The following is a 24,993-nucleotide window of genomic DNA, read 5'->3' on the forward strand; positions in this document are numbered from 1 at the left end:
AGGTCAGTAAGTTAGGAACGGGTTAGTAGCAGGTCACGGTCACCTGCAAAACGATTAAGCAAGCATGAACGCACATCGAACATGATGTATGTGTAATACAAGATTAATTGAAATACTACATATCACAAAGGCTAGAGAAAAAATCAGAGCCACGATGACGTCAGCGCAGCTGACTGACCTTGGTGATTTTGTAGAACCACTTGAAGCAGACATGGCGGTAGTTCTCGTAGTCGACATGGTCGCTGCGCTCGTTCTGTTTGTTGGACACGCGGAACTTGGTGACGAAACCCGGGAAGAAGGCGCACTCGCGCTCGAACACCTCTTTGGAGCCGTGCCAGTGCATCACTGTCTCGAGCAGGGCGCACAGGAAGCGACCGTAGCGGGACGCCTCGTTCTCCGTGCACGACGTGAACGTGTAGGTGATGTTGCAGAACAGCTGCGTGGGAGGGGCGGGCAGGGAGGCGGTGAAAACTGGGCTACAGGTCACGCAGTTTATAAATAGTTCACTGTGACTTCGACTTTGAAGGATTCCAGAAGGTGAGGCCTCGTGAGGCCTGTAGCTCCCATAGTATAGTCAGTCTTGAAAGCATCGCGCATCGGTGCGGTGGATCCATCAAGCCCGACCGAGGAAGGGTTGCTAAGTTTGAGTCATTGAATCAATTGACATCCTCATCCATCCCCCAGGTCAATTGGTTCGGTGACTCAAATTTAGCTGCCCTTTCTCGGTGGGACTCGATGGATCCACCGCACCAATGCGCGGTATTTTCAAGACTGACTGTAGTTGTACAGCCCTCAGCAGACTGCGTGGTAGGTATTCTTTTTTCGACAAAACCGGTAATAACTCAAAGACTATGTGATCTGTCGGTCGGAATTCATTGCAAATAGAGGCACCATGCTCCACTCCTTCGATTGGGTCTAGCACTAAACAAAGTATATGCTTTGTGTGGCAACAAAATGCAACAGTTTGTTTTGGGGGCAAATATAAACTTTTGGGTATTGTTGCCAAACTGGATGGAAAATGAATACGATGGTAATGCTCATCTAAGGTGCGGAGTCTCGCGCGTCTTGCTGTTACGATTTCCGAGTGACCGATAGCATAGTATCCGCGATATTCTCGGTTTTGTCGAAAAAAGAATACCTACCACGCAGTTTGCAGAGGGCTGTACGTATATTTCTGTTTTGAATAGGCCATCTTCACGGATTGATATTGTTAGATTACCCACATGTTTCAGAGGGGCCAAGACAGAACGAAGGAGAGTGCGACTCCAGAAATAGAACATTCATAAAATATGAAATGAAATTTTAAAGAAATATGACTTCCTAATAGAGGCAGATGCTATCATCCCAAGGACACGATAATCCGTGTCTTGGGACAGGTACCCCCCGCCCAGAAGCGGACCATCTTACCCTGTCGTAGCAGATGAGCGTGGAGAAGTTGGGCGTCTTCAGGCTGTGCAGCGTGCGCACAAACTCGGCGCAGTAGAGCGCGTCCATGGAGGTGAAGACGCAGCGCGGGAACAGACACATCTGCACGAACTGTGTCATCGTCTCCGTCTTGGCCGACTTGGCCTGGCGTGGCTCGAACCACGAGTCCTTCTCCTGAGGGGCGGGCGGGGGGAGGGCGAGTGAGCAGTGTGGTGAGGGTCTGGGGGACCAACAGTATACAAGCGTGGTCATCTGGAAGATTAATTCCAGTGAGTGCATTTCACGCGACAATATGCGATTAGAGTAATCTCTGGGCAACGCCAGCAGCAGACAACGTTTCCAGAGCGGCGTGAGATACCATCAGCATCCCCCGGAAGGCGCTGATCACGATGAAAAGTAGATTTCACGGCAGGTTTTTCGCGAAATAGCTCTACAGCTAGCTGTTATTTTTGTACACAGCCTATGCTGTGTACAGAAATAGCTGTACACAGCATAGGCTTACAATTTTCATCAACTTGTGTCTTTGAACAAACCAGAGGCTCAGTATCATCGGAAGTATTTGGTTCATGATCAGAATGAGGCCTTCCTTAACCCGCGAGTTGCTGGGGGGGGGGGGGGGCGTTAAACGCCCCCACTTTTTTTCGCCGGGCCATAGCATAAAAACGGCGCGCCGCAGGCGCGCCAAATTTTGGGTACCTGTAGGGAATTGATTGAAGTTTATTGTGACAAAGTTTCAAAAAATTTGTCGGAAAATTTTTGAGATATCGAGGTTTTAGTGACGTCATGATTTCTGAGTTTTCGACCAAAAACGGCATATGTTCAAAAAATCATATAAAATCACAGAATAGACATACAGACATGCCGTAAACGCCATTAGACTGCCAATATTATGAACAATCAAATGGCTATCTTCGATTATTGATCATTGTTCCGAATTTTCCAAAATCTTGAACTGAATCTTGGCAATTTCTCGTGACTACTTCACGACCATGATACATGCATTTATTAAATTGAACTTTTTGAGCCAAACACGTACACATATGATAAAATGAATGTCACCATCATGTTCTACGCCCCAAATTACCCATAAAACATGTGTCACAGGCTGCGGATATCAGTTTTGATTTTCGGGGATAGGTGCCTACCCGGTTGACCTGACCTTGACCCTGACCTATGCTTGACTGACCCCTACATGGAGCTGACACCCTTGTAGGCCTTATATGATGGATTGTGCACCGTTTCGACAGAGTTTATGACGAGAGGCACCCATTGCGAAGTCCTGAAGTCCATGCTACTGAAAGCCCGATTTCAGGTGTTTGACCTGACCTTGACCTGACCTGTGACCTCAAAAGTTAACTTTAAAGTACTCATCTGAAGCGTCTCGTCGCGTTCTTTCGTTTGCCGCCTCGTGCGTTTCGCTGCGCCTATCGGTTCTCGAGTTATCGGCTGGGGGCGTTTAACGCCCCCCTCCCCCTCCCCCCCAGCAAACGGTGGGTGGCGAAATACCCCAGCAACTGCCGGGTTAAGGACTTCGGTCTGCAATACCCTTGAAATGCCAGGCCAGTGATAGCGTGTTTTAATACCTAAGCAGTGAGTTGAACAAGTAAAACACAACTTTTCATCACATTCAATTCATGCCGGGGAGAGCAGTGGGTATAACAATACTGAGAACCGCCCAAGGGGCGCCATAATGACGAGCAAAAGTAGCTCAGTGTGGGAACTGAAAATAGCTGCGAAACGCCGTGCAGAATGATGTCAAACGGGGTGACATTTGCACAATAAATCTGCAAAACACTCGTGTTTGTGTGCAATGTGCATGAGCAAACATCCGGAAAGAAGTGTAAAATTATAATCGATCCATTTCAAGCATACAAGTGCTTCCACACTCACTTTTTCTCGTGAAACTTCCAACTGGAAAAGGACCCATGACGGAATTTTTCATTACCAGCCTAGTTAGGATGAGTCACAGCCAAATGTGCGGCTCATCATTGGCAATTGCGAATGCCTCGACCTTTTTATGATACTCGTTATTCATGGAAAGGAACGGAAGCCATAATTTCAGCAGCACTTTTCATTCCCATGGCATTAACGGAGCTGACGGGTTTTCGGACATTGCTACTGCATACATAGAGACAGTATCATCATGCAGATATCATGCTAGATATAAATAGAAGATACGTGAACACTAAATGGCGCAGAACAGTAAGCATAAAATCAATTCGACGGCAGAGTTGACATTGCGTCAGCAATATTTTCATCCTCCCAACAACAGGGCCCAGCGACGGCGATTGGCGGGTCGTGCTACGTTTCTAACCGGCCTAGCTGCAACGCACTATTACCTTTTTGAGTCTGGCCAGCACGCGGTCGACGTGCTCCTTCTGGCGTTTCTCCTCCTCGTGCAGTTTATCGATCAGCACCTGGCACCGCTCCTGCTCCTTCTTACGCTTACTCTCCGTCTGTGAAGGTCACGATACAATCTTACTTAATTACCATGGTGACAATCATTGTCTTATTTCGCTGCGAAATAGCCTCTAACCTGAACACTGCTGTCTTTACTCTACCTAAACTACGTTGCTAATCAGACTGAGTGAACGAACGTTCATCAAAGCCCACAACAGCTGGCACCAGACAGCCGTTTGACCAAATACGAGTCGAGTGCGTGGCTCAGCCTTCCCTTCCTTCACCTTCCCTCGCCCCTCGGGCTCGGCTGACCACTCACCAGGTCCCTGTTGTCGGCCAGCTGGGTGACCTGCTGTTTCAGCCGTCGGACCTCCTTCTCATAGCTCTCGGACGGCACGCGCAAGTCGCTCAGCGTCAGCGACCAGAACGACGTGAAGAACTCGGCGCTGATGTCGTCCCAGGTTTTGGCCGGGAACACGGGCACCACGGCGGTGACTACGGGCGCCAGTACCTGCTCGCTGGCCTGCAGGTACTTCTCGCGCTTCTGCTCCACCGACAGCGACTTGTGGTTCTTCTCGGCTTTCCGCAGCTCGTCGTAGCGTTGCTGGGGACGGGAAAGGGGTTTATGTGTGGCTTACGGGGTGACGGTACAAATGAAGTGCATTTTGAAGCGCGTTGCTAAAATGAGGTCATATGTTCAAGCGTAAGCACAGTTACACGTGACGACAGATGTCTGATACGATGAAAGCACCTGTTGAGCGACATATCTAAAAGCCGTGTGACTGTTACTAGCTATCTCATAACCTTACATGCTTGATGCTACAGATTGTGTCGATGTGGGCAAGAGAACGATGGGCAAGCGACAGTGGGCAAGAGAACTAACCACAAGCCCTAAATCATACGGTCACTAATCGCCGCAGACAAGTCCCAAAGTGTGGTTCCACACCGCCGGTCTCACCTGGATGGCATGAGTGAACATGGGTCGGGCCAGGAAGAAGGCCACGTCGGGGCTGATGTGGAACTCCGACAGCAGACTGTCGAAGGCCGGCAGTCTCTGGCGGTAGTCGTCGATGCTGAGCGCCGACGCCAGGAACATGCCGAACTGCACCATCGTGTCCTGGCACTGGCGGAGGGGACGGGGAGAGATGGTCAGAACGAGCAATCACGGAAGGCAGAGGCTGTGCTCAACGCAAAAGGACACAGTCTGCCTGAGCCTCCGAGTACACTGTAGCAATTAGCGTCAGACTCAGAAGATTGGAGTATGAGTGTACAGCCCTCAGCAGACTGCGTGGTAGGTATTCTTTTTTCGACAAAACCAGTAATAACTCAAAGACTATGTTGTCAGTCGGTCGGAACTCACTGAAAATAGAGGTGCCATGCTTTACTCCTTCGATTGGGTATATCACTAAAACAAAGCATATGCATTGTGTGGCAACAAAATGCAAAAGTTTGTCTTGGGGGCAAATATAAACTTTTGGTTTTTGTTGCCAAACTGGGTGGAAAATGAATGCGATGGTAATGCCAATCTAAGATGCGGAGTCTCGCGCATCTTGCTGTTATGATTTCCGAGCGACCGATAGCATAGTATCCGCGTTATTCTCGGTTTTGTCGAAGAAAGAATACCTACCACGCAGTTTGCAGAGGGCTGTACATGGGAATGATAAGCATCCAAGACTCGGGTCAGCCTTAGCCACTAACTTCACACTAAACGTAAGTCGCTGTCACCGTCACATACTGAACGTGAATGCACTAACACAGCACTCACTAAACATACCTGATCATACAGTTTGCCGACGAGTTTCAGGTGCGAGCCCTCGGTCTCCTTGAAGACGACGCAGTGCCGCTGCTGGGCCATGAGTAGCACCATCGGCACCATCAGGCCGTTGTCGATGAGGCTGTCCTTGAGACGCTGGGACGACTTCTTTGTGTTCCGAACCTGGTTGAAGAAACCGGCCTGGGGACGAGACCGGTCAGTGTGAGTAGCATTGGGTATGATGAAACTGGTAGAAAACTGAAGTTCACGCAGAAATAAATATCGTCATCGGTGTTAAAAGTTTAGTTCAATGAGCACAGTGGAACTCCGCGGCTGGTCAGGCCATGGGTCTTGCTGCCGCGGTCAAAACTGAATAAATAAAACTCAAAATGACGTAACAACATAGTACAAACCAGACCAGCGTCCAAATGTGCCGAATCATTCCCATGATCGACCCCTGCGCGTGGGTGATATCAGCCATAGTGACTCGGACGGCCCCATAGTAACAAGTAACTGACACCACGGCCCATCCTACGGTAACCGATCTTTTCCGACCCTCCGGTATCCAATACTGACCTCAGCTCTGAGCAGCTCCCCACCGGCCATAGCCGACAGCTGCTCCTCAGTCATGTCCTCGACGGCCTCGACGCCGGCCATCTTCTGGACCACTTCCCGCAGGATCAGCAGGTCCAGACTGAAAGGGGGGGGGGGTCGGTGACGTCAGTGGTCGGTGCCGGGCTGGTGCACTGTGGGACTAACATGTATACTGACTGAACGAAAAGTGGACAAAAGCTGTCTACTTTTCAACAGGATAAATGGCCACATCTAATATCGCTGCAAAACTACTCCAGGAGAAAACAACAGGAGATTGCAAGCGTTTAAAAAGCATTTCGACACTTCTCCATAAACACCACTTCTTGATTCATATAGTTACATCAGCAAGTAGCTCCCGTTATACCACAATACTGACCTCTTCATCGACTTGAGCTGGTTGGCGACGTACTGCATGAGCCCCGTCAGGTCCAGGTTGTACTTTTTGAACATGAACCCGCAGAAGTTTGCGAGCGACGTGAGCCACAGTGACAGCGAGGTACCTGGGGGCGAGAGAGTCGGGTGACGGTGAGGGACTCCATTCAGTCACACTAGGGCAGTGAGCGTAACGGCTACTCGACGGGAAGACATCTCACCAATTGGCAAACGGTGCAAAGAAGACACTGACGGAGTACCAGCTTCTCATCCCACAGGATCGAAACATCAGGGAAGAAACATAAGGACAACCGATGGAGTAGAATACACAAAGCAATACACACAACTTATCAGTTGCTCCTAGTCAAAACATAAAATACCGTAAACTGCTAGGACAGCTCAAACTTCAATCATCACCCTGCAATTAATGGTCCCGGCAACCCATCATCGTTCCTCTCCTTGACCCTAGTGTCGGTACCGTCGTGTTTGGTGCGGTCCTTTTCCGGGTTGGCCAGCGCCTCGATGATGCAGTAGCCCAGCACGTCGTACGACAGATTGGTGATGTACTTCAGCGAGTCCACCATCGGCCCGATCAGGTTGTCGTAGATCTGAATCTGGCCCAGCATCTGAGAGCAGCGGCGCATATGTGAGTGTTCAATGGAAGGATATCGTCGCCTAGTAAGAGTGCTTGACACAGCGTCAGTTAAAAAGAGTAAGTGAAGGCTAAATGGCAGAGTTAACGATCCGAAATTCCAACACAGCATTCGGATTACACTATATAACGTTTGTCACCCATAGGTTGACGGTCTGGCCCAGACACGGCGCTACTCACGTATTCAAACATGTAGCCGGGCGCGTTGTGCGTCAGCTTGCCCATGAGCCTGCCGAGCGGCTTGACGTTCTCCTTGCTGATGCGCTTCATCAGCGACTTGGACATCTTGATGAGATCTGCCCGCTTCCTGATGAGCTGCGGATGCTGGTTGTGACTCTCGTTCTTCCACGTTCCGTACAGGCGATACCTGAAACAGTACGACACGATAATGGTGCTACTGCTGCTGGTGCCGCTATTGATAATATGAATTAGGATGTGGGCTGCCACTGGGCAGCGACTGTGGAGAGCATCGGCACCCAACATCAACATGCCCATAAGGCATCACGAAGATGTGAAGTTACACATAACGGACTGTAATTAGAGCGGTAATTTAGTTCACACAATCCAAGCCGTGCCATCCTACCTGTGCTGGTAGGGGTAGTAGGCGAGCACGGTCCAAATCTCCTCCGCCAGGCAGCAGTTGGCCTCGAGCAGCACCAGACATGGCAGCACCGCCTCCTCCAGCATGGTAAGCACGTCGTAGAAGAGGAACGCCTCGCGCGTCTCCGGCGCGTCCGGGTCCGCCTCCTTCAGACGCTGTGGGCAGCGCAAGGAGAGGGAGGTAGGGTAAGACTAGAGAGGAGACAGAGAATAACCAGCAAGCAGCAGTGAGGCCTCTTCAGACGCAGTGGGTGACAAGGAGGAATTCGGGTTAGGGAAAACGTCACTAGACAGACTAGGGCAGAAGGAAGCGGAGGGATGTCGGCAGGTGTACGACCCTTTTCCCTGTTGGACAAGCGACAAGGCCGCGCAAAGGGGAGGTGTTGGGGGTCTCAGTGTAAAGGAGGAGGGACCGATTCTCAAGGAGACCGATAGTAGACTCAAGCAGGCGCTGAAAGACGACACGGAGAGCCAAGGCCAACAATTCCAGGGCGATAAGAGGGAGGTCGGAGATGCATGCCACAAAAACTCATAAGTGATTGTGTATAATATTCTAGACACTATGCTCCCCCTCCCCCCCCCTTCCCCGTCACTCACCAGCTGGTGGGCAGTCCGTGCCACGCGCAGCACGCGGTACACCAGTGTCACGTCTGACGACAGGTACGGTCCGATCACGGAGAGCAGAGGGGCCACCTCTGAGCGCACACTGGTCAGCTCACTGTCGGGCCGCGCCTCGACCAGCGGCGGGAGAGAGACCGGAGCCGGCCGCAGCGCCGCCGCCATACCGCTGAACCTGGGGACGGGCCGGGGCAGCGCCGTCAGAGGACAGACTGCGGGGAGCAGTTAAGCACAGTTACGGGCGGGGCCAGCAGACATTCAAATAATGTCTAGAGTTTTCCGGCGAACAATACGATTTCCACGAAATATCTAAGTCATTATCGTTCCTTGCACAAAGTAAATAGGAACTCTTCATAACTGAGGATTACCCGACGGCGCATCCCATCTTCGATCCCCTCTCTGCCGTTCCTCGATTTCGCCCACTCATCCACCAATCTGTAAATGCCTCGTGACTCAGCCCGCCCAGTAGCACCCTCCACTTAGTCCAGCCATGACTCCTTACCGTCGGTAGATGGGGTCCAGGCGGACGGAGAGCAGGCGACAGGCGGCCGCCGCCAGCTCCGGGTGCACCATCAGACAAAAGTCCGGGAAGCGGGCCAGGATGGCCTGCGCTGTCGGCCAGTCGCCGATCGACAGCACCGCCTCGCACAGACCCAGCTTCTGAGTCTGGGATATCGGCTGGAACGCAGGGGTAGGGGGGCAATGGTCAGCAGCAGAGAGTGAATTAAACACACCGCCATTGTTTCGGCGAAAAAAAAAACAACAATTGGGGTCCCAGCCACAGAATATTTAGCCGGAATGAACAAGCGAATTCCGAATAGAGAAAAAAAAACGGCAAGCTCGCCAAACATGCAGTCGTAGTCCACCAAGCATGACGTTTTCAAAACGTTTGCACGAACAGTCAACAGCTGCACCACAAAGGACTGGTCTGAACGCTGCAAATTCTAAACTAGCAGCTGAAGGGTTCCGAACGCCTAACTGTACTCCCATTCCACAATGCCACTTCACTCCCATTTCCACTCCCATTCCCCAGTTAAGCTACGTAGCCATGGACAACCTGCTATAACTCACCGAGAGCGTCGGCGTCTCGTCCCGCGGCGCCTCCTCCTTGTCCTTGGTGGAGACGACGAAGGTGCGCCGCTGGTACTCTGCGGCGGCCGCCATCAGGCGCCGGTGCTGCGCCTCGATCGCAGAGTCCGCAGGTAGCAGCTGCGCATAACACGGGTGACGTGAGGGCTGGTGGAGATGGCAAACTGGATGAGGAATGGGCTAGTTGTTGCCAACGGCAGGGAGGTTGTAGGCAGCTACGGAGGTGAACAGATGGTGAGGTGAAGGGGAGGCGAGTTCAAAGCAGCTTCACATCATCTTACAATAGTCAATACCAAATACGCAGTTGAGCAGGACTGCCCAGAGTTAGATTTATCACTCAGTCACGGGTAAGATTAATCACTTACTCACTCAATCACTCTCCCACCAGAAGCCAAGACGTGCTCCAGCCGCGGTCCCACCCCGACTCACCCAGGGCCAGATGTGCTCCAGCCGGATGACGCCGTGCCGCAGCAGCAGCGCCGTCATCACGTGCAGCGAGCGCGGCGTCTCGGCCTCCGTCTCGTCCTGGCCCGGCTGCGGCTGGCAGAAGCCGTAGCGCGCGCCCACCACCTCGCTGACCGTCTCCGCAGACGGCATGTACAGGCGCAGCAGCGGCACCAGGAAGTTGTGCCGGTCCGGCCGCGCCTCCAGCGACGACAGCAGCACGTCCAGCACTCGGTTCGGGTCCAGGTTGAAACAGCCTGGAGGATGGTGAGGCGTGGTCAGACGAAAGCGTGGAGACCTGGCAAGCTAGGGGACGAAGAGGAACAAGAGAGTTGGGGCATTCCACGATAGATCGTACCACTTTTTTCCAATTTGACACCCTCATCTCTCGGATTTTAACGATAATTGGTCTAAGGGGTAATCAGGGGCTCTGAATCTTCCTGTGACAATATCAGGCTAATCCGATGAGTAGTTTTTGAGTTATAATGTATAACATGTTTTGGATCTTGCGTTGCAGCGCCAAGTTTGGCGGGCTGTAACTCTAAGACGGATAATCCAAATGCCAAATGTTATACGGCATTGAACTTGCATTGAAACGAAGAATAATATGTATTTTTAAAATTTTGAAATATAAACTATTTTTGATATATAACACATCGAGTTTCCTTTAATTTGCATTTTTATGCCTTTGGGACCAATTTAAAAAAAAAAAAAAATTACTTAAAAACATTTTTGGATCATTATTAAGTAATAAGTAGTATGCCAAAAATTAGGAAGGTGTTCTTTCTATAAATGTACTAATTTTGCGTCACCGTAATGGTCTCGAATTGTGATTTCGGGAAGAGAGCCTACAAATGGCGTGGTAAAGCTGCCTAGTGACATCACTGGTTACTGAAAGTCCAATTGAAGTCATTTTTGCCTCAGGTTTGCATTGTTGACCTTGCGTGACGTCATTCGTACGTCACTAGGGTCATAAGAGTTTTTCGTCAATAACTCTCTATCAAATTGAGCTAGAGAGACAGGAAAGCTACCAATGGACTCAGGAAGACCTTGCGAATCGAATGATGTGCAATATGATCTCATTCACCCAGCTTCGTGGCCTGACCCAACTGTTAACCATCTCTGTGGCGGCGCTGTTTGTCCAGCGCCGCGCTGGTTGGCTTTGCCGCGGACTCGGGGCGGTCACGTGATGCCCGGCGGCTGGCTGCCGGCTGGGCCGCCCGGTCGGGGAGCGGAGCCAAATACACGGCAGTGTGCTGACCCGAGGTCAGCAACTTAACCCTATTCCTTGCGGGCTCCGCCGGGACAAGAAACTGGCGGGGGGGCCGATTCGGCCCCCCTTCAGATCTCAAAAACTACACATCGCAGCGACAAACGGCGAACGGCGTTTGATAGGTCGTTTAAAGATCTACAACTTTTACATAAAACATTTTCAGGTCAGGTCAATATTGAGGTCACCAGAGGTCATCAACGATAAAATGTTTTGGAATTAGTTACCTATATAACTTTTAAACTAAGAAACATAGAGACATAAAACCAATACATTTTTTGTTGCTCTCGCCGAGGCGATGCGAAATAAGTATGTGATGACCTTCACAGGTCAATTTAAAATTTGACCTGAGGTCAAGGTCAGGTCATTCATCAATGAGGTTGTGGGGTATGGTCATGCTGCATACCAAACGACGCGCCTTGACCAGGCGAGCAGTTTGGTACCACTTACAAGTCTTTAGCACCATCATGTCGTGATTTATTGACAGAAAAAAAACGATTTATGACGTCACATGACCTCAGATGACCTTTGCCGGTGCCCCTGTCAATTAGCGGCACCAGGATCATCACCGATGAGATAATCTTCCATAATACTGAAAGAACTGGGTGGTTTTGACTCGTTTACACGAAGCAGGAGGCGTTTCAATATTTTGCTTGCAATGTAAAGGTCACGAGTCTGGCCTGACCTCAGGTCACAGATATGAAAATTCTGAGATATACAAATTGCACATACTGGTACCCTAACTAAAGCCTGAAGAGAAGAAATTGATCGGTCAAAAACTCTAGCTGTGGCGTGATTGCAAACTTTTCTGAGGTAGGGTCACCAAACCGCCTCTGGTGACCTGACCTGAGGTCAGATCAACTCAAAATTTTCAGAAATGTTGCGTAAAAGCCTTTAAGAAAAAGTCAGAAAATTTGAGCTTCCTAGCTCAAAGCGTTTGGGAGATATAACCAAAAAACCTCAGGGGGGGGGGGGCTCCTGAGGCCCCCCCCCCCCGCCAGGAATAGGGTTAAGCTGACCTCACCAGAATAAACAGTATACCATTCGACGCGCCGGCGCTAGGCAAACACAAAGATGCTAAAACTGGGGCTCTGCGACCATTTGTTGCGAAGTTATCTACCAAAAACCGGACCCGTAATTGGGTCACTTGAAATGACCTTCAGGGGTCACCAATGAACCCGAGACCTTCAAATGTGGTATCATTCGGTGCATCTTGTAACGGCGCACATGCTCGTTTTTTCCGCAAGGTTCTAGCTCCATTAGAGGCGAAACGGGGAGCTGGGGTCGTACCGACCCCCCGGAAACCCATTTTGTATGCATTAAAATGAGAAACTTATAGAAAGAACACCTTTCTAATTTTTTGCATGTCGATTTTAAATGACCTAAACTTTATTTTGAAGAAATAAAAATGGCAAAAATTTTGGTCCCAAGGGCCGTTATAGACAATTTGAAAAAAAAATATTACGACTTTTTCAATATTAAAAGCTTTTCTTTCCAATTTTAAAAAAGCTGTATTAATCTTTGATTCACCGTTAGTTCAAAGCTGTTTACCGTTTGTTGCTTGCTTAGCTCGTTTTTGAGTTATAGCTCATCAAACTCACCCTTACAATCTGAAGTTTAGAAAATATTATGCAATGTAGCTCAAAAAGTTTTCATCTGAGAAGTCTGAAATTTTGACAGGTGTTTTTGGAGCCTATGATTACCCCTAGTACCAATTTTCATTCAAATCTGAGAGATGAGGGTGACGGGCCTGGTACGATCTATCGTGGAATGCCCCAGTTGACACAACAGAGCAGACATCAACTAGATCAGAGGTAACAACTAGGGATGAATCATCCGAAAACAGGAAAGCCAAAAGCTGCTATCTGATAGGGTAGCTAAGAGCTGCTATAAGCTGGTGTGCCTTACCGATGATGGCTTTGATGACTTCGAGCATGTGTTCTGGCGAGGAGCTGGATTGGTCCTGGTTCAGCTCTACTAGCAGCTTGGCGTAACCCTCACTCTCCTCCCGGAACAAGTTGAACTTGCGCTGCTTGTAGCTGCGTGGCACATATACGGCGCGGTGTCAGCGCATTCATACCGATAATTATCAACATCGTACGATGATGCCAATGAAAGTGATTGGGCGTTAGATCTGAATGAAAGCACTAAAAAATTGAGAGACTGTTAGAGCTACACAGAGACTTGATAGCCTAGCTTATTAATGTAGGAAAAAAAAACAATTCAATGTGAATCCTCGAAAGCAAAAAGAAGTGTGCCAACTGTATAAAAAAGGAATCAAAATACCTAAAAAAGAATTATGACAGGGTAATTACCTAAACGGACGCAAGTCCCATTTTGAAAATTAACGCTAGCATTCATCCAGTACGAAGTACGAACTCACTAAAGCTTTGTTTTGAGTTTGATGAACTTTGAGTTGAAGGCCTTGGGGTTTTTGACGACGCCGATGTGCGGGAAGCTCTCGACCTCCATCCGCTCTCGCAGTAGTTGGTTGGACACGGCCTGAAACGAGTTCCAACGGTCAGAGACGGTAGGGGACGCCGCACACGAGCACCAAGGGAGAACAGCGGACATTGTGGCAAGTATCCTGCCTTGGCTTCACAGGAAGTATGAGGCAGTTACATTATAAGTTAAGAAACTAAGACTAGAAACTGTAAACGCTCATGAGCAGTACCGGACGATAATTATTGCATCAAAAAGACATGTTTGCGAGCAGCGCTGCAGAGCCGGAGCCGGAGTTGATTTTCGGAAGTCGGAGTCGGAGTCGGGGTCACCGAAAATCCAACGACTCCGCAGCCCTGGTAACAAGCAAAAGGTACTTACTCCTTCGACGGATTTGATGATCCAGTAGAACCTTTCTTTACTTTTGGGATCATCGGTCGCGGTGATTTCGACATCGAGCATGCCGAAAATGTCAACCACTGCCGCTGGGAGGTCGGGGTGGAGCGTCTGAAACGGACAACCGCGAGCCTAAGATCAGTATCGCGGTAGGTAACTAATAGATACTAGGAGTAGGTCCATGCACTATATTGAATGATATACTGTGCCGTGCTTCATGAATATTAAATATTATATCGAACCATCTTGCACAATTACATATAAACGGACTCTTAGACAGATGTCAATGTGAGGACTGGTTGGCAGACGGAACTAGGAGCCTTTAATCAGTACACTGGCCAGGTTATGGTCATGGTGATGACAGGGGAGGCCCGTAGTCTTCACTCACCACAGCCTCTGACAGCGTCTTGGCGACGCTCTCCTTCTTCAGAACGCCGTCGGCGCCAGCCTGGATCAGCCGGTACAGACACATGTGTACATCTGCACAAACAAAACAACAAATTATGGTACAATAGTTTCCTGACTGGGGACTTAAGAACCCGTCGACTACGGCAGGCTGTGATTTTGAAAAAAAAAAAACGTTACGTGCCTTGCATTGACATGACACAGGTGGCATTATGGACAATTTGTGTAACAGCTATGCAGCTGTATTAAGATAAATAAAATTGGTAACAAACCAGTTTGCACCGTTAGTGATGCTATTTCAAAGAAGTTTCAGCATAAACCTCCAAAGGCATTAGCTACCTACCTATCTTATATTTGGAATCCTGAATTTAACCCGCGCACCGACGGGGGGGGGCGGATATCCGCCCCCCCCTGAGGTTTTTCGCGAATAGCGGGAAAACCGCGGCGCGTAGCGCCGCGAAATTTGGTATGACTATTCCCTTATCAATTTTACACATGGTGTGCAAGTTTGAACCTCCTACCTTTCAAGGTCAGGTCACCAGGTCACTTTGAATGACCCAACCTCAAGTCACTTTTTTGCAACTTTGTCACCGTGCCAGAGCTACAGTAGATGTCGGAGGCCTTTGAAAGTCGCAGGATGTTATAAGGTCATTAGTAGCTACAATTTGTATATCTCGGAATTTTGATATCGGTGACCTAAGGTCAGGTCAATTTCGCGACCTGCCCATTATAAGTCAATGGGGGAAAAATGAACTCCCTGTTTTTACCACTAAAACGGGTCGGAATGGCCCCATATACCATACATGACTTCATATACGATCAACCTTCACTACCTTGAGGTCTGTTTTGCTGTTGGGCGGCTGTGAGGTCATGTGACGTCATCAAAGGTCACCAAAGGTTTTTGGCCAATAACTCCGTACAGGAACAAGATACAGACGCGTGGATGGTCTCATTGTGTTCAGCTCGTCAAGACGCATCGAATGATATACATGATGACCTCGAGGTCACGTGACCTGAGGTCAACCTTTGACCTTGACCTTTCGAGGTCAACATATATATCATTCGATGCGGATTGACGAGAGGATCACGATGATGCCCTTAGTTTGTTCCTATCTTGACTAATTCGAAAGTTATTCGAGAAAAACTCTCTCCCTATTTAGCGCCGCCATTTCGACTTTTTCGACCCCTGTGACGTCATCTTTGACCTGACCTGAAAATGACCTTTGTAAAAATTGTAGATCTTGACCGTGCGTATCCGATGCCGTTTACCGCTTGTCGCTATCTTGCTTCGTTCTCGAGATCTCAGGGGGGGGGCGGTCATCCGCCCCCCCCCCGTCGGTACTAAGTTGGCGCAGACCCCCGTCGGTGCGCGGGTTAAGAATTAGGCCATAACATTGTAGCTGTGACAATTAGAGAGAACACTCACCTTCTGAAGAGCCCACTGTGCCAAGAAGTGTTTCATCCTGATTAGGGATGATGTTCTTCAGGTACTGTAAGCTGAAATATTCAAAACATTTGTAACATGACTTCACAGTGAGTATCAAATTTGATGAGAATGAATGGCAACTCAACTGTCAAAAGATTCGAAAACATTGCAAGGCATTGGTAGCATTTATAAGCCTTTGACACTGAATGATAGCATGGGGAAGGAAATTGCATAACATTTTGGTCTACTGGTCTGATCTCTTAATCCGCGCCCGGCTGGGGGTCCTGGATTTCCACGCCCTGCTGGGGGGGGGGGGGGGGGGGGCCCTTGTAACTCGGCTCCTGGGCCACGTAGCGATACGCGGAAGGCGGCGTTCGAAAGAGCGTCAAAAATAATGACGAAATCTCTTTGGTCAATTTTTTGGTCAGGTCAAAGGTCAGGTCACCGCCGATTTCCAGGTCGAATGTCGAAAATTTCCAAGAAGCCAACGCGTAACTCGGGAACCAATAGAGCTACAGCGCCGCGGAAAAGCGCATTCGATAGCCCTATTAACGCCCTTTCTGAGTAATTCTCTCAGATTTGACCTAACGTCAACGGTTTTGCCTGCAGGGGGCAAAAACTGCAAAAATAGCCGATTTTTTTCGGAAACAGTTTTTCTGCAATAACTTTTGACCCAAGCCCTGTACGAGCTTACTTTTACCGGCATCGCGTTCCTCTCGTCAAGACGCATCGAATGAACTATAACTTGACCTTGAAAGGTCAACTTGAAAATTTGACCTCAGGTCAAGGTCATGACCTGACCGGAAAGGGTCATGTTGCATATCAATCGATCCGTATCGTTGAGCTGAACACATCTAAGGCGTTTTCATCGCTCTAGCATGCCTCTATCAAAAGTTATTTGCGAAAAACTGTTAGTTACCATTCGTGACCTAAGATGACCTCAGGGCATAAACAAGGGTCACGTCCACCATTTTCATGTTCAGTGTGTCTAAACCACTTGTAATTCTGTGTTTGGGAGTGTTTATAATTTTTTTCGTCCAAAAGAGGCGCATTTCAATTTTCTCCCATTGACTTATAATGGGGAGGTCGCAAAATTGACCTGACCTTAGGTCATCGATATCAAAATTCTGAGACATACATTTTGTACATGCTATTGCTCTTAGCAATCGCGGAAAGTTTCAAAGCGATCGGTCATTCGGTGTAGCTATGACAGACATTGAAACTTTTAATGAGGTGAGGTCACTTCAAGTGACCTGGTGACCTGACCTTGAATGACCTTGGTCTGAAATTTTCACAACATGTGTAGAATTGATGTATGATAAGGTGTACCAAAAACGGGAGCGCCGCCGTTTTTGAGATATTCGAAAAAAAACACAAGGGGGGGGGGGTGTTCAAACACCCCCCCCCCCCCCCCAGCAGGGCGAGAGTTAAACGCTATGAAGCTCGAGTGTTTGATTAACTATAAAACTATGAATAGGTACCTATGCAAAAATTGTAAATAATACTTCAATGAATATCAGTGGCTGCCATTTTCTTTTTCTTTTTCAATGAGCTTGCCTCTGGACAAGCAGCCATTAGCGTCGCCACGGGGGGGCAAGCGGGGCAGCTTGCCCCCCCAACCTCGGACCGGGCACCCCCTGAGATCGATACAGATCCGATGAGATTTTGGAGTCGGGGGAAAAATGGGGGTACCTTTCTGAGAATGCCTGTGAGGTCAGACTCTGTTGGAGCGTGCAGTTCAAACCAAAGTCAGAGTCGCAGTCGCCAAAATCTTCAAGACTCCGACTCCAGACTCGGAATGTCAATGCCATGATTCATGCCATGTTCCTAGTTGGTTCTTTATTACATTTTGTAGCTGATTTTCATAAATTTTGGAGTGCTGACACATAATTTTCGATCAAAGCGTGACACGAAATCTTCGGGGCCTTTCTCAACTCTCGTCAAATGTCTGCGACAGGCACAAGTACCGTTCAAGTGCCGCAGGGCTCATGAGCCTGCTTTTCACGCAGGCTCCTAAGGAGCTCCACTGAGCTCTAAGAAGCTTTCGGAGGGCCCAAACCGGCCTCTGAGAGTCCCACTGGTGTCCATGTTCTCTAGAGGGCCCATACAGGGATCTTCGAGGACATTATACACAGGGCTGCGGAGTCGGAGTCGGAGTCGGAGTCGGAGTCGGTCGGAGTCGACAGTTGTGACCGGAGTCGGAGTCGGAGTCGATTTTAGAAACCCGAGCCGGAGTCGGAGTCGGAGTCATCGAAAATCTGTCGACTCCGCAGCCCTGCTAGGTCTGCGGAGTCGGAGTCGGGAGTTGGAGTCGGTCGGAGTCGATAATTCTGCCCGGAGTCGGAGTCGGAGTCGGAGCTGGTTTTTGAAAGCCGGAGTCGGAGTCGCCGAAAATCCATCGACTCCGCAGCCTTATACATACGTAGACCTCTGAAGGGCTACACGAATCTTTGAGGATGCCTTCGAAAATTTCTGAAAACCTCAACTGGCCTATGATAGTTCAGCCGAACTTTTGAGGCGACAGACTTTACTAACCCCAACCCGGCATCTGAGGGGTCACAACTCACGTGTCCCTCTGAGGGCCGCAACACATGTTTCTTATGTCCCTACCAACGTAGGGTCCTTAACCCGGCAGGCGGTGGGCCTACCAGCCACCTTCCACGCGGTGGGGGGGGGGGGGCACTTTTTTGCCCCCCCCCCCGTATCTCCGAAACTACTGGACGGATCCGGAAAATTCAAACGGCGTTCGCAAGCCCTGTCAAATTTGTCGAGAGAAACCAAATTTCATTGACCTCGGGGTCACCGATGACGTCACAGGTCAGGTCAAAGATAAAATGTTTCACCGTTCACAGGGCTTCTAGGGAAAGCGCTATAACACCGAGTAAAACGCATTTTGTCGAAAATCAGCGATAAGGCGTCAGTTGTCTAGTACATATGTTGCTATTAGAGGTCACTGGTCATACCAGGTCAGGTCACAGGTCAGGTCACCAAAGGTCACCAAGGGTCACCACATGAGCCCAACTTTACTAAGGTTATGTGATGCATGTTTTATGGCCAGTTTTTCATTTCCAACTCAATGGTGTTGGTTATAAGACCATCAGGTACGGTTTAGGTCACTTTCTGGTGGAGATCAGGTCAAGGTCAGGTCAAAAAAGGTCAAATTTCAAAGTTGATATTTTTGCACAAAATGGGTATCGATTCGATGCAGCTCGTCACGGGGAGTCTAATGGTGGTCTTTGTTTTGCGCTACGAGGTCTAGAATTGCTAAAAATTGAGTTTGAAAATTTGACGTCATCAATTTTGAACAGTTTTTTCGCTATAACTTCGCCAAAAACGAGTTATCGATCTCAAATTTGGTATGTAGATAGAAGGCGGTAGGGACTATCACATATATTCCGGTTTATTCGAAATTCAAAAAACTTTTTGGATTTTTTGGCTATTATATTCAAAAAATCTATTTTTTTGATTTTTGGGGGTCAAAATCCAAAAAAAAATCGAAAAACCGAAATAGCAGTTTTGTAGCCCTTTTGATTCCACACCTTTTATGTCTAAAACATTTTTCTGTATCTCTAAAGCTGTAGGCCTGACAGCTCTTCCCGCGAAACCTTTTTTTGGGTCGAAAATGGCAAAAATGACGTCACTCTTACGTCATTAGCGGCCAACCTATCATAGCCTTTGGAAAAATTTTTGGTCATCATGTGCGCTAGCTGCTCCCGGGAGGGTACTGAAAGTTTGGTGACGATCGGCGCAGCGGTTCTCGAGATATATTGAAAAAAGTAAAGGGGGGGGGCAAAAAAATGCCCCCCCCCCCCCACCGCCTGGAAGGTTAAGGATTCGACACAGACCCTGACGGTTCACACTGTTATGCGAGGGCTCCAGGCTCACCCTGGGCCTAGTCTCTTAGCGCCCGCCGCCCACACTGGCTTCTGAAAGCTCGTGTGCCCTAAAGGGCTTTCCGGGCCCGCCTTAAACAGACTCTTTCCCGCAGTCAGGAAAACGCATGCGAGAGCCTATTCAAATACATGGAAGCACGCTCGCATCAATCGCACGCACCTCCCGCAAGCGATTGATGCGAGAAGAATTACAACGTATTTGAATGGGCTCTCGCATGCGATTTCCTGAACGTGGAAAGAGTCTGTTTCAGCCTTAAGGCTCGGAAAGCCCTAAAGCACCACATACACGTAAATATTTGGGGTGACCCACGCCGACCTCCGGGATCCTAAGCAGGCTTCTGAGAGTCCACACTGACCCTGAGTGGCCTGAAATGGCCTGGAAGTCGCAATCCTATCTCAAAGGGATCCCTTGCCGCCATGCCGTGCGTAACTTTTGGTTCCGTCAAATATTTTTGGTCGCGTTTGCAGCGCTTCCCTTCACTCGAAAAACCAGAAACTTTTTGTTCACACTCGAGTGAACAAAACACTTCTTCTCACTGCAGCAAGGATGAATGATGTACTTCCGATTCACACTTCCGACATTCTCTCTCAGTCTCCGCCGAATGCCCAATTCCTAGCTACAATCGGCGGCTGGGATAAGCCCTATGCATTTCACGTAAAACCTCGGCATGCATGCGTGAATGGAGGTTTTAGCGAGGTGATCCGATTCAAATGGAGCGTTTTTCACCTTCTTCTGGGTAATGATCATGAGCGACGAGAGTCTGCACAGGGGCCCTCTGCAGTGCGTCGGCAATCGCAGCCACTGTAATTCTAACGGTCGTTTTTGTCCAGAAATTTCAAAATATTGATTTTTTTTGTAAAAAAATACATGCTATAGATAGAAGGAAAACTTTGTCACCATCGGATTCCTCGCACCATTGCGCGTCGAATGATATGTAAAACGAGCGAGTACCGGCTGGGGAAAGGCAAGATTTAACACAAAACTTGATTTTGCCCCCCCCCCAACCGAAAATGTCTGGCGACGCCTATTTTTTTTTTTTTTTTTTTTATAAATTTAGTCCGAACCTTTTGATGGGAAGGATTCACAAGGACAGAGCCACCGCTAAGCGAAGCTTGTTGCGATGACCCTGCCCTCTACCCTCCGATCGCGCAATTCCGGTTCTATGGCAGAATTTAGAGTCCAAAGTTTAACGTGCGCACAAAGCCGCGCACGGCCGGTCCCCTCGCTGACTTCACCTGGCTACGGCCTGCCACCAACCGCAACCATACCTGTCAGGAGGCCCATAAATGTCGAGCGCCCGTCGCGCTTCGAACCCGGACTGTCATAACCGGGAACGCGTGCTCTCACCACGCGGAGTCCAACGCTCTAACCAACTGAGCTGCGGGACCGGCCTATGCAAGCAGCAACTAAAAAAATGACTCCTAGCAGCTAGGTATATCATAGTGTGAAGACTAGAGCCCACACAAGGTGGCAGTTTCAACAAGTCCTTCAACTTTGCTCTTTTACAATGCATGATACAAGCAACAGCACCAGAGATGAGTTCGGCACACCATAAAAATGGATACTCACAAGTCACTCCTTCCGACCCTGTCCCATTGCTTGAGCAGCCCTCTGAATTGTTCTGGTGTCATTGCTGCAGACTATGACTGAAAAATAAATAAATAAAAAATGTGGTCAAAGAGTGCATACAAAGACATGATTATAAATATAACCATGTAAAAAAGAAAAACATACTAGTACAAAATGAACAACTGATGGAGATTTTCCCTCAATGCTTATGGTGTTTTCCTTACAACATCTGGGCAGTTAAGCATAAAGAGATGTGTTTTGGTAAATTTAAGCCTTTATTACATAAGTTCACATATTATAATATGTATACCTTTAATCATGTAATGTGCTTTCAGAAATCAGAAGGTATAATCATTAATCAGAGCCTTGTCTCTGCAGAATGATCCTGGAATTTGTTGTCGTATATATGAATTGTTTAGAATGAGAGGTGTTAGAACAAAACAGAACATGTGGTTCAATTAAGAATCTGTATATTTTTTCAAGCTCTATATTTAATAAGCTCTGACAAATATAGGTCATTTTAGCTCATATCAAAAATAATCTAACACTGTTGTAATGATGAATCCAGTAAAGCTGCTTGACATGCTGTTGGGGAACATTCTCTCCAAAATAATTTCATTTCAAGCTTCAAAACTAACCAGCCCTGAGGGAAAGGCAAATGTCCTTCATGTCCAGCCTCAACCCCCCCCCCCCCCCCCATGCTCATCCAAGATCAGCCACACATCCCATGAGGAAATAAGGGTAAAAATAGAACCTTAACATATAATGAGTAGATATAAATAAGGGAAAGGTGATAAATGAAATATTTGTAATGGCTATTTCATACAGAACACTCACGATATCAGTTGTGAAAAACATAATGCTAATCTCCAACTAAAGCACCTGTCTCTCTAAGTCTACATACACTGCAAGTGCAAATGGTAGGTGTCAGGTTTTAAGTAGGCATTAAGTAGGTTCAAAGCAGGTGTTTAGGCAGGCATTAAGTTAAGTTAGGTAAAGTCTATCACTTGTTTTGTAGAATTATGCTCTTTTGGTCTTTTTGGCTAATTCAAAAAGGTGTTAAACATATGTCAACCAAGATTGACACAACTAACATTTTTGGCTCGGAGCAGGTGCTTCAGTTAAGGATTAAGAACTTTAGCTGAAAATTCATGTTTCCAACAATAAACCAGTACACTCTCATGTTAGGATGCAGGTTTTATATCAAAATTATGCCAAAGGAGCAGAAACTTAAATGAACTGAGTAAGAAAATGGAAGCAAACACTTTGACACTGGTAACTGTGGGGCTGGGCAGGCATCACCATGTGCTGTTTTTGCAACCACAACCGAGGAGAGTTGATTTGTTGTTGGTTTGTACATTGTATGTTGTAGGTGGTAGGTTGAAGGTTAGGTTAGGTTTGTTTTGGCTTGGTTAGAAAGAAGCATCTCCTCTCTGAGTATAGTGCCTCTCTTTGGTTGTAAAAACGAAATGTGTTGCTTTGGTGACGCCTGCCCCACTGTTACTGAATCAGCAATCACAATAAGAAGATTACAGTTAGCCAAAACTAAACGTAAAAAAGGAAGTCATCATGGAAACATCCAAATCAGTTTGAAGTAAGTCAGGACTACTGCCAAATTGAATCAAAGGTTATCTAAGCAAATAGTTCATAATGCGGCATTAATAACGCAGAACGATGACTTTACCGGTCGCGTAAAACCATTAATTTGACTTCTGTTTTCTACTATGCACTTCTACAGCATAATCCTCATATTCTCTTGCTCCTTATCAACACTCAAAGAAGGCAAATTGAAAAAGCGGTGCTCCAATTATGCGCGAGTCTCAAAATATTTCCACAGTTTCCACATCGCACGCAAGCAAGTTCACGATTGTATTCCTCAAGGATGCATAAGGGCAAGATACCTATAAGAAACAGGTAGGTCGGATGTTTTGAGTAAAGCCCTGGTGACGTCACTGACATTATTTATATGGAGAATTCCGCCCATAAAGAAAATATTTTACATACGAAAATTTGTATTTCATTAGGAAAAAATACATTCTTTCAATTTCATCATGAAACCTATATAATTTAATTAAAAAACTTGAAATCCTTTGAGTGCTTGTCCCAACCCCTGCTATACCTTTGGTCACGTGACTGCCATAATAAACTTTGCGTTTTGCAATGTTATGACTTAAACAGAAGCGATAAATGTTACAAGCGTATTATTTATGATGTTTTAGGCAGCAATCGTGTAATAACATCCTTGAATTATATACATTCTGCTTAAAAGAGGTTACGTGATGCTACCAGATTGTGCTCGGACAGCATCTTCTTGAACTTCAATTTTAAGTACTTTTTACCTTCATTGAGCCCTAATAACGGACGTTTTTAGTTATAAAATGAGGCAATGAATCTATTGAGGGCAAAATTTAATCATTTTTGCACTTTCAAGCCGGGCTATCCTGGCATGAACTTCGGCCAGTTTGTGTGTGAAGCCTATGGTGAAGGGAAAACTTCACGCCCGGCTGACGTCACAGACCTCGGCTACCAAATCGTGTCCGGTATGGTACTGCTGCATATTTACGTCTGGACAACGAGTTGCGGGGAAAAGTGCTGATTGTGTTGCAGTTTTAGGAGCCGGTGATTAGGCTGGATTTTTGGGTTACTTTTTCGTTCCGATTCATGTATTTCATAGTGTTTGGCTTTTGAATATTTTAGTTCTTTCAGATAAATATTACTTGCCTTACAACTTTTGTAAAAACGTTTCATTTTTTATAAGCCGACGTTCAGAGTCCTAAAAATACATCAGCACTACAATCATTACGGAGCGAGCGAAGCGAGCGGAGTCTCATACTGAATTAAGGAAAAATCCTGAGTATGAGCGGCCGGCCGGCCGTGGGGACGCTCTTCAAAAGCTAATATCTTAGGAACGGGACATCCGATTGACAAGCGGTCTTCTTTACTGAATGTCACTTGGACGTAAAAGTTTTGTGGTGTGATGGCCACCATGCGTTCTTGCCAACCACCGCACGTGGCGCGTGGTAAAGTTGGACATTTTTTCAGAGCCCCCAAAATTGCAACCTCAATAACGGGACAACGGTTGGGCCGATTCAATTGAAACTCGGTACACAGTTAGGTCTCCATCAGATAATTCATCTGCATGTGTTAAGGTTGGGGTGCTACAGCACGTGCGCACGTGCAGGGGGCGCTCCCAGATCTCGAGAACGGCTGGGCCGATTGCGCTCAAATTTGGTACACGGTTGGGGACCAGTTAGTAGGGTGCCGTGCAAAAGTCAGTTTGGACCCCGCTTGCACGTGCGCACGTGCAGGGTGGCGCTTCCAGATCTCGAGAACGGCTGGGCCGATTGTGCTCAAATTTGGCACATCGGTAGAGACCGGTTAGTAGGGTGCCGTGCACAAGTCAGCTGGTGGTACCCCCTCGAAATTTCGCACGTGCAAGGGTCACCCTCTCGCTCGCTCCGTTAGTCGCCCCAAAAGGCGTTATACTGGTTGTAAACAAACAAATGGAGGACCACTTGGCTCTGTTCCAAGGCCATTTTTTTGTTTATCTGGTGGTTTTCTTGCTCTTGTACGTCGTTTTGTTGGATGTTTTGAATCCCTTAAGATTGACTTATATCATATTTAAGAAGCATGTTGACTGAAAA

General features: G+C 47.7%; 1 protein-coding gene across 1 annotated transcript in view; it reads right to left on the bottom strand.

The window, feature by feature from the left end:
- The window catches only part of LOC122367722 (THO complex subunit 2-like), a 41,568-nt gene extending 18,341 nt beyond the window's left edge, over positions 1 to 23,227 (bottom strand). The window contains exons 1-22 of the mRNA XM_043341072.1: positions 23,034 to 23,227; positions 21,350 to 21,426; positions 15,887 to 15,957; positions 14,444 to 14,535; positions 14,041 to 14,166; positions 13,601 to 13,719; positions 13,126 to 13,256; positions 9,933 to 10,204; positions 9,486 to 9,623; positions 8,917 to 9,092; positions 8,394 to 8,589; positions 7,780 to 7,952; positions 7,377 to 7,563; positions 7,023 to 7,170; positions 6,549 to 6,672; positions 6,155 to 6,272; positions 5,600 to 5,779; positions 4,784 to 4,948; positions 4,145 to 4,429; positions 3,765 to 3,881; positions 1,408 to 1,599; positions 179 to 436 (exon numbers count right to left, since the gene is read on the bottom strand). Of these exons, the coding sequence (XP_043197007.1) occupies positions 179 to 436; positions 1,408 to 1,599; positions 3,765 to 3,881; positions 4,145 to 4,429; positions 4,784 to 4,948; positions 5,600 to 5,779; positions 6,155 to 6,272; positions 6,549 to 6,672; positions 7,023 to 7,170; positions 7,377 to 7,563; positions 7,780 to 7,952; positions 8,394 to 8,589; positions 8,917 to 9,092; positions 9,486 to 9,623; positions 9,933 to 10,204; positions 13,126 to 13,256; positions 13,601 to 13,719; positions 14,041 to 14,166; positions 14,444 to 14,535; positions 15,887 to 15,957; positions 21,350 to 21,411 (3,330 nt within the window). The 5' untranslated portion in view covers positions 21,412 to 21,426; positions 23,034 to 23,227. The remainder of the gene's footprint in view (positions 1 to 178; positions 437 to 1,407; positions 1,600 to 3,764; positions 3,882 to 4,144; positions 4,430 to 4,783; positions 4,949 to 5,599; positions 5,780 to 6,154; positions 6,273 to 6,548; positions 6,673 to 7,022; positions 7,171 to 7,376; positions 7,564 to 7,779; positions 7,953 to 8,393; positions 8,590 to 8,916; positions 9,093 to 9,485; positions 9,624 to 9,932; positions 10,205 to 13,125; positions 13,257 to 13,600; positions 13,720 to 14,040; positions 14,167 to 14,443; positions 14,536 to 15,886; positions 15,958 to 21,349; positions 21,427 to 23,033) is intronic.
- Between the last annotated feature and the right edge of the window lie 1,766 nt (positions 23,228 to 24,993).

This window comes from Amphibalanus amphitrite, unplaced genomic scaffold, assembly GCF_019059575.1.
Source record: "Amphibalanus amphitrite isolate SeventyFive unplaced genomic scaffold, NRLGWU_Aamphi_draft 000892F_arrow, whole genome shotgun sequence".
Taxonomy (NCBI): domain Eukaryota; kingdom Metazoa; phylum Arthropoda; class Thecostraca; order Balanomorpha; family Balanidae; genus Amphibalanus; species Amphibalanus amphitrite.